Raw genomic sequence first — 19,507 nt, 5'->3', positions numbered from 1 at the left:
GGCTGGGCACAGCAGCACGTACTCAGCTGGGAGCGACTGCGCGCTGGGGGCTGGGAGTGAGCAGAGCCTGCACCGGTGGCTGTTCCCAGCAAAGCAGTGTAAAAGGCGTCCTAGGCGGGAGAGCTAAGGGGACCCAACAGTCCAGGCTGCACCATGGGGAAAGTCATGCCCTCCCTCACGCCAGGCCACCCCCTGCAGAGACCACCAGCCCCTCCCCACAAACAAACAACCTGCCCTCCTCCCTCCCCCCCCACCCTTCAGAGACAGCCTGGTGCCCCCGGCTGCTCTCGACCCGGATCAGCGCCCCGGCAGGCAGAGGTTCCACCCACCCATCGAGCAGGCCGCCCCAGGCGGGGGGAGGGGGGGGTGTCTCCCTCATGGCAGAGCCCGCTCACCTGGGTGGGGTCAGGACGCACACCCCACACCAAGCACGTGCCCCGGCTCACCTGGATGCAGCCGGCCAGGATGCTGGTGGTCAGCTTCTGATAGAGGCTGGCGTATTTCTCACAGTCGGTCACCAGGTCCCGCAGCTCCGACCCCAGCAGCAGGTTGGAGTTGTGCTTGTCCAGGGCTTTGGACAGGGCCTCCTTGGTGCCCAGGCGGCACATCACCACGGCGCAGTCCTTGTTGGTGGTGGCCAGGCGGTGGAGGAAGCGAACGAACTCCTGCACCACCTGCAGAGGGAGCAGCGCGGCCTGGGGGTTGGGGCACCGGCCTGGGAGCCAGGAGACCTGCTTCTAGTCCCACCTCTGCCAGGGGGCTGGGGCGAGTCCCTGCTCTCCCTAGGGCAGTCGCCCTCCGCCCGTCTGGTCTATGGGGAGCACAGCTCCCAGGGGCAGGGTGGCTCCCAGCTCCTGTGGGGCCCGTGCTGGAGTCTGACAGAACAGAGACAGGCCCCAGCCTGGCCTGGGGGGCGCTGAGTAAAGGGGTGATGCCGGGCGCCACAGGCCCAGCTTCCCCGGGATAGGCCTGGCGCAGATCAGGGCTGTTACGAGCCAAGGCACCGGGCAGAGACTTCGCCAGCAATTCCTGCTGCGAGCCCGTAACTGGGGCGGAGCGAGGAGTCCCTCCCTACCCCCACGTCCTGCTCCCGGACTCTCCCCTTGCCCCCCGACAGGGCCCCCCCAACCCCCTCACCTCCCGCTCGGTGCTGGGGGCGCTCATGGAGGACAGACAGGGCTCGATGCTCTCGTGCCAGGGCAGCGCCTCCTCCTGGTAACTGTCCAGGAGCTTGTTCAAAATCCTGCACAAGAGACGGGGAAAGGTGGGGCCTGAGGGGAGAGGCCAGCGGCTGCCAGTGCCCCGATCCCCCCGTGTGCCCGGCCCTCTGGCTGCACGGGCCACTCTCACCCCATGCCTGCCCCCGCCCCTCATGACCCTCACCCCATCCCTCCCCACTGCCTCGGGAAACCCCAACTGACCACACACACACCCGCCTCGGGACAGCCCCAACCCCCACCCCACCCTCTCACCTCGGGAAACCCCAACTGATCACACACACACCCGCCTCGGAACAGCCCCAACCAACCCTGACCCCCCAATACACCCCCCCCCGGACAGCCCCAACCAACCCCGACCCCCCAAAACAGCCACCCCCAGCCCCAGGAGAGCCCCAACCAGACAGGCCCCACTGGCTCCCATTCCAACCTGGGACATCCCAGCCACACTCTGGCAGCACAACCCACGGATCCCTGGCCAAGGTCCGCGTCACCCGAGGCTCCCTGACCCCCTCCTCCCCCACCAGTGTCACCTGAGGATCCCCAGTTCCCCCTTTTCCCCACAGTGTCACCCCAAGATCCCCGGCCGCCCCCCACCCCGAGTGTCACTGAGGACCTGGCCGCCGCCCCACCCCCCCCCAGTGTCCCCGAGGACCCGGCCGCCCCCCACCCCGAGTGTCCCCGAGGACCCGGCCACGCCCCGCACTCACCGGAGGGTCCCCAGCTGCACGGCCTTCTCGGCCCCCAGCTGCTCCAGACTGCGCAGCAGAAGCAGGAAGTGCTGGGGGTCCCGCAGGGCCTCGGCCCCCTCGCTCTCGGGGCCGGCCTCGTCGCAGACACAGCGCTCCAGGGCCAGCACCAGCTCCTTGGAGAGGCTGCCCTCCTGCAGGCGGCCCAGCAGCGTCTGCACGTCCACGTCCTTCAGCTCCAGGGCTGAGCCCGCCTCTGCCACAGGGAGAGAGCCGTGGGGCCGGGGCAGGGGCAGGGGCAGGGCACTGCATGCTGCCGGCTGCACGCTCACAGGCAGTGTGGGGCTGGGGGCACCAGGTGCCCTGAACCCCCGTCCTCAGGCTCTCAGATGGGGCTGTGGCTGGGGGGCAGGGGGCTCCGCACCTGCCGTTCCCAGGCTCTCAGACACGGGCTGTGGAGGGGAAGGGGTTGGGGGCTCCGTGCCTGCCGTTCCCAGGGTCTCAGACACGGGCTGTGGAGGGGAAGGGGTTGGGGGCTCCATGCCTGCCGTTCCCAGGCTCATAGGCGGGGCTGGGCAGGGGCGGGTGGGGGGTATGGGGCTCCATACCTGCCGTTCCCAGGCTCTCAGACAGGGGCTGCGTGTGTGTGTTGGGGGGGTTTGCGGAGCAACGCTGCATAGGAGCCGTCCTCAGGCTCGTAGGTTGGGGGGTCGGGGGGCAGGGGCTGTGGCGGTGGTTGTGGGGCATGGGGCTCTGTACCTGCTGTCCCCACATCCTCAGACAGAGGCTGTCGCGGGGGTGGGGTGGGGGGGCTCTGTACCTGCCGTGTCCAGGTTCGTGGGGAGCTGGTGCTCCGCCAGCCGGCTGAGCGCGATCTGGGCCAGCGTCTCGGTGGCATGGCTGGGGGCGGTGGGGTCCTGGCCCCCCTGGCAGCAGCTCTGCAGGGCCGAGTGGATGTCACAGCTCACCAGCTGCTCGGCCAGGCCCCGGTGGCTGTCGATCAGCAGGCCGGCCACCAGCAGGCCGTTCTGCACGGCCGACGAGGCCCTGCGGGACAGAGCGCCAGGGTGAGTGCCCGTGGGCACCAGCCGCTGCTCCTCCTCAGTGGGTCTGTGGGGCAACGGCACCCACTGCCAACAAGGTCCCCCACAGCCAGACACCCCCCCCGAGCCTCCAGGGAACTGTCCCCCAACACTGCCCCCACGGAAATGACCCCACTCAGCCCCCATACCCAGCAGTGCCCTGCATGGTGCGGATGGCGGCAGGCAGGGCACAGAGCAGGCTGTCCGAGTCCTTGCTGGAGGCGGAGCCGATGCTGGCGAAGATCTCCCACATCATCGGGGCATCGGCGTGGTTCAGGGGATAGGGCTTCTCGCTGGCACCCAGCAGCTCGCAGGTCCCGGCACCCACGAGCACCTTCAGAGCCTGGGAGGCCAAGGGAGCCAGTCAGGGAGGAGAGCCAGCGGCACCAGCCCCAGGCCGAGAACACAAGGCTGCCCAACGCATCCTGGCATCCCCCTGGGATCCCCGCACTGGCCACCCCACCCCACCCTCTCCCACGCAGGATCCCGGCATGTCCCCACCACCTCCCCGTGAGCCGCACTTCTCCCCCAGACAGATGTCCGGCCCCGCGGCTGCCGGCGCGCACTCACCGCCAGACCGGCCTGCTGGACCAGCGCCGAGGGGGCGTACTCCTGCATGCAGGCCAGCACGGCACGCACCCCGCCCTCCGTGGCGAAGAGCACGCGCCAGTCGTACTTGGCCATCAGCACGCAGAGCAGGCGCAGCGCCAGTACCACCAGCAGCTTCTCCTTCACCTGGTTGGTCAGCAGCTCCACCAGCATCTTCACCAGCTTCTCCCTGCGGGGAGCAACGGCGGGCGGGTGAGGAGCCGGGCTTCAGCAACCCGGGACTGACCTGCTGCGTGGCTCCAGGTCAGCTCTGGCCCAGAAACCAGATCCCCGGGCCCACTACGGGCCTCCCACTCCTCCTGGCCCCACCGCGTCCCCCACTCCCCAAACCCTCACAGGAGTCCCAGCAGGGCAGCCAGGTTTGATTTCCAGCTATCCAGAGGTGCAGAATCCACCCCTGCCCTGGGAGTTTCTTCCAGCTCATCACCCTCCTTGGTAAACATCTGGGCCTTACAGCTCACAGGCATGTGTCTGGCTTCAGCTCCAGCCACCGGTTCTGGTTCTGCCCATCTCTGCTAGACTAATGGGCCCGTTAGCACTAGTGTTTTCTCCCCAGAAAGGTCCTTGCGCATCATGATCTAGTCACCCCTTGGTCGGCCGGTGTCCGCACTTGGTACAGGGAAACCGGACAGGGGTCAGAAATGAGCCACAAGCACCCAGGGCTGGAAAACCTGCCTCACAACAATCGACTAAAGAAGCTGGATCCAGGCCGCTCCTCGGACGAAGGGCGAGGAGACCTGCTCGCAGTCTTTAGGCACCTGCCTGGGGAGAACACTGCTGACACGGGGGCTCTTTGATCCAGCAGACAGAGGTGGAAGGAGAACCACGGCAAAGTTCAAATCAGAGACCTGTTTACCAGGGAGGGTGACCGGCCACGGGAACAGCTTCCCAGAGATGGGGCAAGTCTTCCACGGCTTGCGGTTGCTACGCGGGGGGGGGCCATCTGCCCAAAGCCCACCACTTACTGGGCTCCATGGTGCCACTAACCCAGGAGACTTCAGTCCCATGCAGGAGTGACGGGGTGACGCTCTCTGGCCTGTGCGATGAACAGGATCAGACCAGCCAATCACAACGGTCCCTGCCGGCCGTACAATCGGTGACGTATCCGTTACCCCCACACACCCCCAAATCCTTTCTACGTTGCTGTAGCTAGACCGTAAGGTTCTGGAGCCAGGACCGTGAGCACAGTCCAGGTGCCCAGCCCTGACTGGCATCCCCTGGCACTGCTCTAATAGAAACATCACCCACAGGCAATGCCCGCACCAGAGACAGACACCGGCCACCGGCCGGCCCCTGCAGACAGGAGCAGCTGGTTTTCCTGCCCCTTCTCTCCAGGGAGGCACTGGCCTGCCACCTCCAGGTCTGGGCCCGCCAAAGAACTGACCTGATGGTGAGCCCGCCCTCGGGTTTGATGACCTGCCGCTCTCGCCCGGCCTCCTCCTCCAGGGTCTTGATAATGAACCTGAGCCCGGCTAGCTGCAGCCCCACCTCGGAGCTGGACCTCTGGATCAGTTCCACCACCTCTGCAATCCTCTCCAACGAGCTCTTCTTCCCCGACCCCTTCACGCTGCACAACACTGGCCAGGACCAAAACACCCGTCAACCCCAGGCTGCTCCACGAGCCCTCTGGCCAGCCCCTCCCCACGGCGCTTCCCCTCCCCGAGCCAATCGCTGGGTCTCCCCTGCCCAGACCCCCCTTGGCCAGCAGGGACCCTCTTTAGCTAGAGCCCAGCACCCAGCCATGGCGACATGCAGCTCCCTCCCCGGCCGGCACGTACCCTTGGCTTTCTCCTCCGCCATCTCCGGGCAGGGCAGCCCCTCCGCTCGCAGCAGCTCGCTGAACAGCTGGCAGTCGGATTTCTCCGGGGGGGCCGGGGTGGGGGCAGGCACTCTGGCGGTGGGAGGGTCTTTCTTTGGTTTCTTGGACACCAGGGATTCGGCGGACTCCGAGGGGGCCGCGTCCAGCCCCAGGCCGCCCGGCTGCGCCCCCCCTGGGTGGAGGAAGTACTTGCTGTAGACATGGGAGCTGTGCAGGTCACTCAGGGTGCAGCCCTCGCACTGCTTGCTCAGCTCCCGCAGCACTTTCTGGGCCAGCTCCACCGGTACCGACAGCTGGATCAGGGCTTCTTCATCCAGCTCCGACAGCTGGAAATGCAGGGCCTGGGTTAATCCTCAGCGGCCCGACGCCCCCGGGCCGGCCAGAACCGACCCCTCGCCGGGACGCCCCCGGGCCGGCCAGAACCGACCCCTCGCCGGGACGCCCCCGGGCCGGCCAGAACCGACCCCTCGCCGGGACGCCCCCGGGCCGGCCAGAACCGACCCCTCGCCGGGCAAGTCCATTTGGGATATCCTCAGGCCAGCCAGAACTGACACCAGGTTAGTCCAACGGCGATATCCCTAGGCCAGCCCGAACCAAACCAATCCTGGGCTAGTCCAACCAGGATATCCCCAGGCCAGCCAGAACTGACCCCACACCAGGATGTCCCAAGGCCAGCCAGAACCAAACAAGCCCAATTCTCTTGTCCTACATCGATGTCCGAGTGCCTGCTGACAGCATGTCCCCATGCCTGTGACCTGCTCATCCAGAGACTGTTGGATACAGTTTCTCTACCTGGGCCTGGGCAGAGCTGGTCTCCTCTTTCGTTCCCTCCCTCTGTTCCATCTGCACTCCTTGGTCCCCCCCTCACCTGCCCCCGCGCCATCCCCACTTAATCCCCTGGTTCAATCTCCCCTCCCAGTCTGCTCCGCTCTTCCCAAGGCCCCCCAGTTCCCTGTTCCACTCTATCCCTGCTGCCCCCATCCACTTCCATCTCCCCTCTCACCTGTTCTCCCACTTCGCTCCATGGTATCTCTCACCTCCCCGTTCCCTATTCCCCCCAGGTCCTTCTCCCTCCCCTGCACCACCCCGTCCCACACCTGCTCCTCCTGGTGCTGCCGGATGAGCTGGGCGATCTCCTGCTGCTCGTGCAGGTCTAGCTTCTTCACGAAGAAGAGCAGCTCCCACCACTCGGCCCGGCTCAGGGCCTCCGAGTCCTCGCTCGGCCGCTCCGTCAGGTAGGGCAGGGAGTACAGCCCCCCAAGGGGCTTGCAGTAAAACGTCTGGGTCACTGCATGGGGGCACAGCAAGGCAGAGACTAACCCTGAGCGCCTCGGCAGGACAGTTACCCTGCTGCAGGGCCATCGGAGCCAGGAGGGGACGGCCAACCTGGGCCAGTCAGGCAGCCAAGGGCCAGCATTCAAAGGGAGTTTAGTCTCTTAACAGGCTGGCCGGATTCCCAGTCTGCCATCTGCCGGCAACCAGAGCGAGCGCATGAAGCAAGAGCAGAGAACACTGGGTGGCTGTCAGGACCCGCTCAGAGCCGGGGGAGATCCAGCAGGCATTTTAAAGAAAAGGATTGCCATTGAAACGGATTGAAATCTGAGCTCACTCGTCACAGACAGCTGCTCAGTTCAATCCACACGCGCCAGGCGGCCGGTGTGGTGTAGCAAGAGGAGAAATTATTACAGTCCCACTCGTCATTTTGGGGACACGACACCATCACAGAGACTGACCACTGGCTACAGGACTGTCAACAAAGGAAAGGGGGCAGGAAAGGGGGGACGTCTAGGGGGTACTGTGGAGATCAGGGGTTAGTCTTACTTAACAGCCTCCCTAGCATCTGGAAGAAGGGAGTAAGCAGCATCTTAACCGGCAGACTCTGCTCCGCTTGGGGGAGCGGAGAACGCCTGTGAGGACTGAAAAATAAAGAAGGACCTGAAGAGAACAAACATTTGCTCAGTAGAAGCACCTGCTTTTGGTGCTCAGAAACAACGGTCCCATGGCTGTACAAGTACCTAGGCAGAGAGATTTCCCGCACACCAAAACTGCAAGCATAAAAGGGCCCCATTTGTTCACTGCTGTATTAACTGGCGTGAGGGTCCTGGGCTCCGTCACAGTAGTGAACAGATGTGGCTTGGGGGTGGAGTACTCAGAGATCTTAGTTTCATGTAGGCCCAGATTTGATACTGGTGGCGAGAAGGGGCGTGATTTCTACCAATATAGTTAGACCATTACACTGGTATAAGTGTGCCTTACGCTGGTCTAGCTCGGTCCTCTTCCCAGGCAGGAATAAGCGATATCGGTATAAACACGTTTATCCTGGTATAACTGCATCCACACCAGGGACCGTAGCAATGTAACTCTGTCAGTATAGTTAAAGCTGTACGATTTGTGTGTCTAGACAAGGCCTTGGTCCCTGTGGCAACCATCATGACAAAACTGGTCCCCCCGCTGGGCTCCTAGGCACTGGATACTATGAATAATTAATAACAATGTCAATCGTTCATTAAGCACCTAACAATCAAACCAATTCCCTTTCAAAGGTGTGAACCCTATAGGAGGCTGACTAGCATTCGCAGCTTGCCTTTCAGTCTAGGTTTAAAAACCCAGCGATTTACACACAACAAACCTGAACATCTCGGAAAGCCAAGCACTCAGAAGTTAGGAAACGCGGGAATTAAGGTTCCCTGTACAACCTTAACTCGGCCCCCTTGTGTGTTCACATTAAGATACAGTCTTGAATTACGTGACCACATGCTGTTTTTTCCACAGTGCCCCTTTAAAAAGGATTTAGGGGTCACGGTGGACCAGCAACTCGATGTGAGCTCCCAGTGCAACGCTGGGCCAAAAAGGGCTAATGCGACCCCAGCAGGTGTAAACCGGGGAGGAGGGAACAGGAGCGGGGATGTGATTTGACTCCATATACAGCCCTAGCGAGACTGAGGCTGGAATACAGCATCCGGTTCTGGTGTCCACGTTTTAAGAAGGTTGAAAAATTGGAGAGGGGGCAGAGAAGAGCTACAAAAACAACAAGAGGCTTGGAGAAAATGCCTCACAGTGAGAGACTTAAAGCGCTCAGTCTGTTTAGCTGGTCAAAGAAGAGACTGCCGGGTGACTCAATTGTGGTGTCTACGTACCTCCATGGGGACAGAAGGGCTCTTTAACTCCCCAGAGAAGGGCAGAACAAGAGCCAGTGTCTGGAAGCTGAAGCCAGACAAATTCAGATTAGAAATAAGGCCCGGATTCTGAACAGTGAGGATGATCAACCCATGGAACATACTACCAAGGGAAGTGGTGGATTCTCCATCTCTTCAAAGCAAGACGGAATCACTTTCTAGAAGTTGCTTTAGCTAAACCCAATCTATTAAACTCAATATTGGGGTCAACTTGGTGAAATCCTCTGGCCTGTGTTACACAGGAGGTCAGACTAGAGCAGTGGTTCTCGGCCGGGGGTACGCAGGGGTCACATCTACTCATCTAGATATTTGCCTAGTTTTACAACAGGCTACAGAAAAAGCACCAGCGAAGTCAGTACAAACTAAAATTTCATACAATGACTTGTTTATACGGCTCTATATACTATACACTGAAACGTAAGTACAATATTTATATTCCAGTTGATTTATTTTAATAATTCTATGGTAAAAATGAGAGTCAGCAATTTTTCAGTAAGTGTGTGGCTGTGACACTTTTGTATTTCTATGTCTGATTTTGTAAGCAAGTCATTTTTAAGTGAGGTGAAATTGGGGGTGCACAAGACAAATCGGACTCCTGTAAGGGGTCCAGTAGTCTGGAAAGGTTGAGAGCCACTGGACTAGATGATCTTGTGGTTCCCGTTTGGCCTTAAATGCTATGAATCGTTACTAGAATACCACGTCCAGTTCCAGCCTCCACACGTGAAGAAGGATGTTGCAAAAATAAAGAGGTCAGAGAAGAGCCATAAGGATGATCAACAGTCTGGAAAACATGCAAGACTCTTCAAGAGCTTAGGCTCTGTCTACACTTGCAGAGTTTTGCGCTGTCAGTTTCACCGGTGATGGGGAACTGGGGAAAGAAAAGCGCTGGTTTGTGTCCTCACTCACTGCCACAGGCGTCAGAGTGTGTTCACATCTGCAGCACTTCCGTGGCTGATGAGAGCAGCTATCCCACAGTGCAGCTCTCTCCAGGGTCCCTGCCCAGCCTCCTGTCCCCAAACACCGATCAGCTCCGGTAACTCAGCACTGATCCAAGCAGGGGATCGTTTGCTCCCTGGAGCAGCCATTGTCACCTGGCCAGATAAGTGAGCACTTGCCAAGAAAACAGGAAGGGGAGTTTCAAAGCTCCAGGGGGTTTATAGTGGAGGGGTGGACGTCTGTTTAGCAGCAGAGCTGCTGGCCAGAGTGGTCACCTAGGCACTGTGGGAGATCCTCTGGAGGCTAAAAGCTCTGTAAACAGGAAGAACGTCTCTTCACTTGCACATCACTGCAAATGCATCACTGGTAAGAGCTGTATATGCCTCTCGGGGTTTTCTGTTTGCGGTGAAACTTCTGAGTTTCACCGCAAAAAGACATTAGCACGTGTAGACGCTCCCACGGTTTTTGCGCAAAAAATGGACTTTTTCCACTTTAAATGGCAAGTGTAGGCATGCCCAGCCTCTATTTACCTTATTGAAAGGAAGGGTAAAAGGAGCCCTGATCATGGTCCGTAAGTTCTTACGCAGGGAGAAGGTATCATCCATCACTAGAGAGCTCGGTAATAGAAGGGCTTGTCTACATGCAGACTGCACAGGGTGAAGGTGTGATTTTAAACAAATATATTTAAAACATTGCCAAAACTGTGGGGCCACACTTATTCCAGTTTAAATCAGATTTATTTCAGGTAAACTAGCTTGAGTAGGAATAGATATAAGCTAAACTGAATTAAACCATGTGTAAACTGAAATAAGAGCATCCCCACAGGGGTTTGCAGCCGTTTAACTAAACCAGTTTTGAATTAAGCCAAAGCAAGCTGGTGTTCAGGCAAAGTTTAACTGACGGACATCACACGGGCCAGTGGCTGGCGGTCAGTGATGGAGAAAGCCAAACTGGAAATAGAAGCGCGCTTTTCTGAGAGGGTAACTGAAGACTGAAACAGCTTACTCTCTGCCACTTGGAGTCCTTACATCAAGACTGCATGTCTGTCTAAAAGATGCATCCTACTTCAACAACAAATCGTTGGGTTCAATGCAGGAATTACCGGGGCAATTCTCTACCATGTGTTACGCGGGAGGTCAGACTAGATGAACTATGAAAAAGATTTTCAAAAGCAACTAAATTTTGGGTGCCTCGATTTTGGGGTGTTCAACTTAAGACACCTTAAAGGGATGTGATTTTCAGAAATTGTTGAGTACCCTGCCTAGAAAAGCCAGACCTTTTAAGGTGCTTCAAGATGAATCACCAGAAATGCAGACACCCAAAATTACTAAACAACTTTTAAAACCTTAGCCTATCGAACTCCAAAAAAAAGCACACCGGTGCTTTTAAAACTTATGAACCTACGTTGTTTTATTCATTCCTCTTGATTTTATATGCACCAAATTGCAGGTGGTTTCATTTGCAGCAAGTGCCAAAATATCAAAACATGCTGGTTCTAGCAGTTAGTTCAGTTTAATTCTAACTAAAGTTTATGTGCACGTTCTAGAGTATTAAAGGACATTTTACACCTATTGTTATCTAAACACGTGTCCCATGCAGCTCTAAGTCATAACATTGACTGACAAGCTGTCATCACTCCTACAGAACACGCAGAATTACTTTTCTCTTTAGGAAAACCCCTAGAAGAAATGTAAGTCACTCCATATTGGAAAGGAAATGTGAGCAGTCCCGAAGTGCACCCCAAAGCATGCGGGAGCAGTAGGTAGAGCATGCACATGTACACCCAGTGCACATAACCTCACCTGTGGTTAACGTCAAGTTCTCGGTCAGACTGGATACCTTTTCCTGGGCAGCAGTTTCTTCAGGCTGCTCTCCGGCACCAATAATCTCCACCATGTGCCAGTGCACCCAGTAAGTCCGGCCTGTAGATTGCCACAAAACCTGTGGGTGAAACAGACGTGTGATCACTTCCCCGATGCCCACATTCTATAAATAGAGAAGGGCATACGCCCACCACCATCTCACCCAGTAAGCTGTCTAAACGTGGGCACACTCTGTGGTATCCACGACACACACTGTGGCTTAGTCAATATTGAGATTGGAACCTTTGCCTTTCCTGATTTTAAACAGGCAAACTGAATACTGCATTCACAAGTTCTTTTGGGTTTGTTTCCTAGGTTCTTTTTTAAAAACCGCATCAGGAACTACTTATGTAAGTTCTACCAGCTTTGCTTGCGCTGCTTGGAAACTTCTTGCTCGTGATGTATTCGGGGTACGTCTACACTGCAACTGAGAACGAGCTTCCCAGCGCAGGTCAACAGACGCACGCCAGCTCTGCTCAAGCCAGGACACCACAAACAGCAGCACAGCCAGGGATAGCAGGGCAGCCACTCAGTGCAAAGCCACCCAGCCTCCTAGGCACATTCACGGACAGCTAGCCTGAGCCACTGCCCATGCAACCTTGCTAGTTGTGTGCTAGCTACAGCAGGGGCCGTGCATGTGTCTACCAGTGCGACGAAGCCTGCTCTCAGCTGCAGCGTAGACACACCTCCGCTTATAGAATTTAAAAGCTGCTCTCCTACTAGATATGAGAGAGAGAGCGCGAGCGAGCACACACACCTAATTCTAAGTGCACAGCTAGGGCCATTGTCTGCTGTACATGCTCTGCAGACAGTCTCCAGCTTGTCCCATTGTAGCAGGCTCAAAAACGACTTCTTTCAAGCCAAGCGAAGTCCTTAGCTCTCAACAGAGACCGGTACCCGGCCAAGTTTTCAAGCACAGGACAGTGCTTTGACAAAGCTGGCATCATGTCTACAAGTCTGAACACGGTTCTGAAAGGACAGTGCCTTCTGCACACTTACAATTTCAGCCCTCCTAGGCCGCAGACTTTTAAAAACCCTTATGAAGAAAGATAACAAAAGGAGGATGAGTCAGAGTCTAGGAACTTCTTAAAGACCGAGGGTGGGGGGGGAACCTTCACAAATAACATCTGACAAAGCACAGGCCTGGGCCCACAAGTAAAGATTTTCACGATCAGCTGAAAGCAGAGGGAGAACTCCTAGATCACTAGAGCTGCCTTACCTCTCAGAGTTGGTAAGACAACTCCCACCTGTTCATGCTCTCTGTATGTGTGCATATATATCTCCTCAATATATGTTCCACTCTATGCATCTGAAGAAGTGGGCGGTAGCCCACGAAAGCTTATGCTCTAATAAATTTGTTAGTCTCTCAGGTGCCACAAGTACTCCTGTTCTTAGAGCTGCCCTGTCCTCCAGGCTGGAGGTCAGTGAGAGGATTGGTGTGCCAGCAATCCTCCAGTTTTAACTTAAGGACTGAGAGTGTGTTATACTAGTGTGGACAGGAGAAGTGGGCAGGCGCAATGGGATGATAGATTTTTATGCAGAGTAAAGGGCCTGGAAGAAAAAGGGGACCTCCGGGGACAGAATTTTGTTGTGGAGGATGGAAACTGAACGGCTGGTGGATAAAGACGGGCGCCGAGCAGGGAGGAGCAAGTCCATATGGTGAAAGTGCCAAGCCTGGCAAATGAGGGCTCTGCTGTAGACAGTATACAGTGACTGATCAAGTGAGGCCAGGCCACGGAACAGAGAAGTGAGGGTGTCAAGAAGGGAGGAGAAACGGCAAGGGAGGGACTGTTTGTTTGTTAAAGCGGCCGTTACGGCTGGCAGGGCCTTCTCCGAGGGCTCAGACTCTGGAATTTGCTTCCCGCCTTGATCCAAAATAGCTCAGATTTGGTGACTTCCTGGTCACGTTACTAAGACCCCTGTTTGACACGGCTTCTGGAGAGGACAGAGGACATGCGTCCCACAGCAATTAGGGGATGGAAGTAAGTTTCTGAAGGCACTGGCTGGCTGAGCTCCTGGGGGAATGCTGCTGGATTTCACTCTATTGTATAACTAATGAGGTAGGGTGCCTAGAGCCTTGCAGAGACATCTTTTTTTTACAGTTTCAACTCTAAATAAATCAGGATGCACAGCAGACATCTTATCTGGACACTGCGGCACACTCTCCAACCAGCTGGTCTCACCAGTGACAGGAAGAACGGGACAGAGCCACTGCCATTACCAGGAACTTTTATACCGTCGCCAGGCCAGATGAGCGGCTCCCCGGCTCTGGGCTCCCAAAGCCAGCTTCTCAGGCTCAAGTGTGGCACGGCTCGGTGCACCAAGACTGATCATGCCTGGGGCAGCCAGGACAGCTCACAGCACATCTGTGGAGGATGCTGCACACACGCCGGATAGTTGCTCTTTTCATGGGGGGGGGGGGCGGGTCTGGAGGACTGGACGCTGCTGATTCAGAGGCCGCTGACTGGGTCAGGATGGTTTTTAAATCTAGCCTTCCTTGTCTTGGCCACACGCAATGGCCCGCTCTCTATCTCAAGGAAGGAGATGGTTTCAGTGAAGCTGACCGGGAGGGTTGTGAGGCCGGCGGAGGCAGCCAAGGAAGATAGCGTAATGGGCTAGGCAAAGCAGAGTGCTGGTCTGGGGAAGGCCAAAGCTCTGGAGGAAGTTGGGCACTGACGGAGGAGGGAAGAGAACGTCCATGGTGGCCCCATGTTTTAAGCACGGGAAAAGAAAGCAGAGAGGATGGAGTAGGGTCAAGTGGGTCACAGCACAGGGTCACAGAGAGGAGCTGTGGCCACATCTGGGCAGGATTCTAAAGCCCCTTCTGTGACGCTGGCAGACCAGGTGCCAGCTCGCACCAAGGCCTCACTGAACACTGACAAATGCAGAGCTGGAAACCGGTCTGGCTCACCTGCGGGTTGGTATAGTTACAATAGATATCAGAGTTATAGGAATGTGATTAGACTTTATGGAATGCTTGTAGGATGAATTTTACTATCTGTCTCTCATGCTATAAGGCAATACATCAGTGTTTGCTCTGTAACTGTAAAATGTTTGCTCTGAAACGCCGTAACGCACTAAACAAGAAAAAACATCGCCTAGTGCAAAACGCTGGATTCCTACAGCAGGTGGTACCTTCTGCCCAGCAGAAAGGACTACCGAATCCAACTGGGCCATTGTGGAACAAAGACTTTGCCGATTGCTCCCCACACACACCCATGAAGAGGTTACGTTCAGAAGCACTCATCCCATCAGCTTGGACTCTAAGGACGTGGCGATAAAAACCCCTGACCAGGAGGAATTGGGGTCCTTTTGTGCTGCCTGGACTCTAAGGGGCAAAGATTTCTAAGCATAAACAAGAGATCCCCAGGCTGCTTGGCCTGGGTCAGCCCTAAAGGACACACACAGCTGCTTATCATAGAAGCCGAAAGTACCTATTTAAATCTAAGACTGCAACTCATTGCTGCGCATGTTTCCTGTTTTAACCTTGTAAATAACCCTAATTTCTCTTCTTACTTACTACATCTTTAGACCAGGTCTATACTACAGACCTGTACCAGTCTAATTACATCACTCAGGGGTGTGAAAACTCCACCCCTTGAGCGACTTAGTAACACCAGCTTAACCCCCCCTCCCCCCCCCCGTGAAGACAGCGTGATGTCGATAGGAGGGTTTCTCCCGTTGACACAGCTACCGCCTGTGTCAGAGGTGGATTAACGACACCGACGGGAGACGCTCTCCCATTGGTGTAGAAGCGTCTTCACTTAAGCACTACTGTGGCACAGCTGTGCCAGTGCAGCGTTTTAAGTGTAGACCTGCCCTAAGTTAGTTTATTGGCTACAGGCCCGGTCTTTGGTTTGAAATCTGAGTACAACTGACCTGGGGTAAGTGACTGGTCCTTGGGGACTGGGAGTGACCTGAATATTGTTGTGATTTTTGGTGTAAAGTGACTATCACAGAGGCAAGCTTGCCTGGGTGGCGAGATAGATCAGAATGCCCCAGGGGACTGTCTGTAACTCCATGGTACAGCTGTTCGAGGACCTGCGAGGTTTACACTTGTTACTTGGTTGGTGAAATCTAATTACACAACTCACAACCGGTTTGGAGTTTGTGCCCTGAGGTTGCGATTCTCACTCGTGAGCCACTCCAGACAGCATGACACCATCGACCATGGCTTTTGGTTCCTAAACACAGTGGAAAGCACGTTTAAGCACTTCTTGCTAACTCTGTTTGGCTGCAGACACAACATGCTTTGCAACACATTCTAGTCTACACTGGGACCTAAGCCAGAACACCCACCGGAACACGGCTGGGCAAATCAAGTGAACTCTTGCTAACTGGAATCACATCCAAACACCGTTCCTAAGTATGATCCCAGGCCAAGTGAGGACGTGGCCTCAGAGAGGGAAACCACTGCGGAATGGAATGGGGAAAGGGAGCGTGAGGAGTGGTCACAGAATACTGATTACAAGTGCAGTCTGGGACAGGGAGGGCTAGACTGTAAACGCAATACTGAGTGTGAGGTAATATGGTCTGCCCAGCTGACAGGTGGGCATACAATGCTACAGCACAAGACGGACACATGAAATGTTCAAACAAATCCCAGAAGGCAAGCAGAGCAATGAACGTCATGAATAAGCACATAACCCATGGGGCAGGCGTCGCACAGGGCGAGAGAGCTGAACCATCTATGGTGGGGAAAAGGGAGAGTCTGGTAGGGAGCGTGGCCAGGAGATCCACGGAGAAGCATGGAACGGAAGTGGGTGTGGTCAGGGCTCAAAGTTCCCCAACACCCACTGGCCCAGGTGAAAACCTTCTGCACCCCCAGCCCTGCAGTCTGAAGGAAGAAGCGTTAGGTGCTGGCTAATCTGTACGCTATTTAACAGGGTACAGTCTGGTCAATCTCCTGACAGATCACAGCCATTCAGGACCCTGTCTCCTTGCAAATCCCAGCTCTCCCTGAAACCTGCACTTCTCCCAACACTGCAGTCACGCCTTCCGTCCCTACTAAGGAGCAGAGCGAGGGCGCCAGCCTTCCTCTCCCAACACCCCCTACCCCGCTTCAAACAACAGAGAATGAGCGAGACCAACACTGCATCTGACTTTGTTCTCCTCTCCCTCCATGGTGCCGTCATCTACTGCCCACGGGAACGTTTCAGCCACCTTTCTTTCTGGCCTGGACTCCTAGCGCCTCCTCTTCTGCGTGCCACAATCCCACCCGCCTGACCTCTAGCCACCCACCTCCCTGACCACAGCCTAGGAGCAGCTCTCCCACCCACCAAAACGGGCACCAGCCTGATCTGCTCCCCTCGGGTCCTTCCCTCACTGAGGCCCTGTGCCTGGCCAGTGTCTCAGCTCCAACACAGCCTGCTGCACCCTCTACTTGCCTCGCTACCCAGCGGCCTCTGACTTCCCCCAGCACTGCCAGGACTTCTCTGCTCTCCGCCCTCTCCTCTTCTCTCCAGTGAGGGTCACTGACTCTCCACACTCATCCAGCTCAAAGATCCCCAGCCCTGCCCCAGCCCCACCATCCACTTCCTCAACTCCTGCTGTTGCACAGTGGAGGGCCTCTAGCACATGTCCCAGCCCAAGGAGGACTTGCTCCGCTGCAAATCCCCTCTCCTTCTATGGCTCTGCCCCTAGCGTGCACCATGCTCACCACCCAGCCTCCTTCAGCTCCCTCCTTAATCCCTCCCTCACATACCCCTCCTCCCGGGATCCTCCTAACTTCTGCAGGAAGAAAACTTGCAAGATCCAAGTGGAACTCCATCCCTCTGCCGCCCAGTCCCCACTTCCTTTCCCCCTCTGCCTCTCACGGCCCCAATCACTGAACCTGAGAGCTCATCTTCTCTCTTCCTGCAGCCCCTCTACCCCGCCCCTGTGACCCTATCCCACCCTGATCCCCCTTACCTCCGGCTCATTCCCCTTCCAGGACAAGCATGCTTTAGTCTCTCCCACCTTAAAAAACACCCTTGACCTCCTTTACCTCAACCACTATCTCCCTCAGGGCATCAGCACATAAACTGAATTTACTAACAAATTAAGTGATCCCTCAATTCGAGGATGATCTCTACCATGGAATTATATGAGAGTCCTGAGATGACTCGAGAGTCTGATCCTGGACCCGCAAATCCACCCGCAGTAGGTACAGACATTTTGTGGCAGGCCAGTTGCCTACTGGGAGAAAGTTCTTTCTTTTTTTACCCCTTCCTTCTCTCTCTTTTCAGCTTCGAGGGCAAGGCGCTTCTCCTCGAAGCGGGCCACTGCCTGATGGAGGAAATGGCACCATTGGGATCAGTTAGTGGCTTGCTCCTCCCAGCTTGTGATGTCCACATCAGTTTTCTTAAGATCTGCTTTCAGCACGTCTTTGTAGCGTTTCCTCTGACCACCGCGGGATCTCTGGCCATGGGTGAGCTGAGAGTAGAGGGCTTGTTTTGGGAGGCGAGAGTCTGGCATCTTGCACACAATGTCCGGCCCAGCGAAATCTGTGCATGAGGATCACTGCTTCCATGCTGGTGACATTGGCTTCAGCGAGGATGCTGGTGTTAGTGCGGCGATCTTCCCACTTGATACGAAGGATCTTCCAGAGGCATCATTGGTGGTACTCCTCCAAGCTCTTGAGGTGCTGTTGACAGGTCACCCAGGTTTTGCATCCATAGCGGAGTGTAGGAACAACAATTGTCTTCTAGACCTGGATCTTGGTGTCCTGCTGTAGGTCACGGTCCATGAAAACACGTTGGAGAAATTTCCCAAAGGAAGCACTTGCGCGCTGGATCTCACTGTCGATTTTTGAGTTTTGAGAAAGTTGGCTACTGAGGTAGCCAAAGTCTGACCCTCAATGGTGATTTGTGGTGGTCATGTGCAAGGCCTAAGGCAAGCTGATGGAGCACTTTAGTCTTCCCAATAGTGAGTGCGAGTCCTAGGCTTTGGTAAGCTTGTGCAAGAAAATCCAGTATGGACTGAAGGTCATGCTCAGTGTGCGTGAGGATGACAGAGTCATCAGCATACTGAAGATCAGTAATGGACGCCCTGAAGACTTTAGACTGAGTGGAGACATCGAAGATTAAAGACCCTCCGATCCATTCTATATTGAATGTCAGCTCCATTGGGGAGGTGGTCTTTAACGAGGACCAACATGATTGTTAAATAGATGGAGAACAGGTTGGGACAATAACGCAACCTTGCTTAACCCCAGTTTTGATGACAAAAGGTGCCATCTCAAGGCCATCTCAGAGAACCGTGGCAGTCATTTGATCATGGAGAAGCCTTACAACCTTAATAAATTTTGGAGGGCAGCTAAATCTGGCCAGTACCTTTCACAGGGCTTCACAATTGACAGAGTCAAAGGCCTTTGTCAAATGGATGAAAGCCACGTACAGGTTCTGACTTTGCTCTCGAGACTTTTCCTGGATTTGGCGGGCAACACAGATCATGTCGGTTGTCCCACAGGATGGTCTAAAACCACACTGAGATTCCGGCAATATTTCCTCAGCAAGGAGAAGTAATGATTTAAGAGGATATAGGCAAGAATATTCCCTGCTGTAGATAGCAAGGCAATGCCTCGATAGTTTCCACACTCCGTCTTATCTCCTTTTTTAAAGATTGTAACAATCTTAGCGCTTCTCAAGTCTTCTGGAATCTTCTCATTATACCAGATATGAAGAAAAAAGTTTGTGGAGTTTCCCTACCAATTCTTCACCTCCAAACTTGTAGACTTCAGGCCCTGCTGCCTTGTTGTTCTTAGTTTGCATAATGGCTCGTGTTACTTCTTCTGGGGGGTGGGGGGATGGATCAGCAAGAGATTCTCTTTCATGTCGTTGAGGTCTAGATTCAATAGTGGCATCAGAGACAGTTGACTCATAGTTCAGGACCAACTCAAAATGCTCCTTCCATCTGGCTTTGATGGCTTCGCTCGCCTTAAAATACGTTGACCCGTCTTGGCCTCGGAGTGGTGTGGGTGGAGCATGGACCATAAATGGCCCTTATTGCCTGAAAAAAAACTCCTCATGTCATGTTTATCAGTGTAAAGCTCAACCTCCTTGGCCTTTTCTTGCCACCACTTATTTTTGATGACACAGATTTTCCTTAGGGCTTCAGCCTTGAGTTGCTTGAATGAC

The 19,507-nt window shown here is 55.4% G+C and overlaps 1 protein-coding gene across 1 annotated transcript in view; it reads right to left on the bottom strand.

Annotated features, from left to right (window-relative positions):
* The window catches only part of LOC128834044 (cullin-9-like), a 63,105-nt gene that overhangs the window by 33,828 nt on the left and 9,770 nt on the right, over positions 1-19,507 (bottom strand). Inside the window, exons 5-14 of the mRNA XM_054022474.1 lie at positions 11,331-11,469; positions 6,514-6,704; positions 5,376-5,742; positions 4,982-5,174; positions 3,559-3,766; positions 3,138-3,331; positions 2,727-2,953; positions 1,928-2,162; positions 1,138-1,243; positions 447-674 (exon numbers count right to left, since the gene is read on the bottom strand). Coding sequence (XP_053878449.1) covers positions 447-674; positions 1,138-1,243; positions 1,928-2,162; positions 2,727-2,953; positions 3,138-3,331; positions 3,559-3,766; positions 4,982-5,174; positions 5,376-5,742; positions 6,514-6,704; positions 11,331-11,469 — 2,088 coding nt within the window. The remainder of the gene's footprint in view (positions 1-446; positions 675-1,137; positions 1,244-1,927; positions 2,163-2,726; positions 2,954-3,137; positions 3,332-3,558; positions 3,767-4,981; positions 5,175-5,375; positions 5,743-6,513; positions 6,705-11,330; positions 11,470-19,507) is intronic.

The sequence above is a fragment of the Malaclemys terrapin genome, chromosome 3, assembly GCF_027887155.1.
Source record: "Malaclemys terrapin pileata isolate rMalTer1 chromosome 3, rMalTer1.hap1, whole genome shotgun sequence".
Classification (NCBI taxonomy): Eukaryota; Metazoa; Chordata; order Testudines; family Emydidae; genus Malaclemys; species Malaclemys terrapin.
The sequence above is the reverse complement of the archived record's forward strand: the minus strand, read 5'-3'. Positions and strand labels throughout refer to the sequence as shown.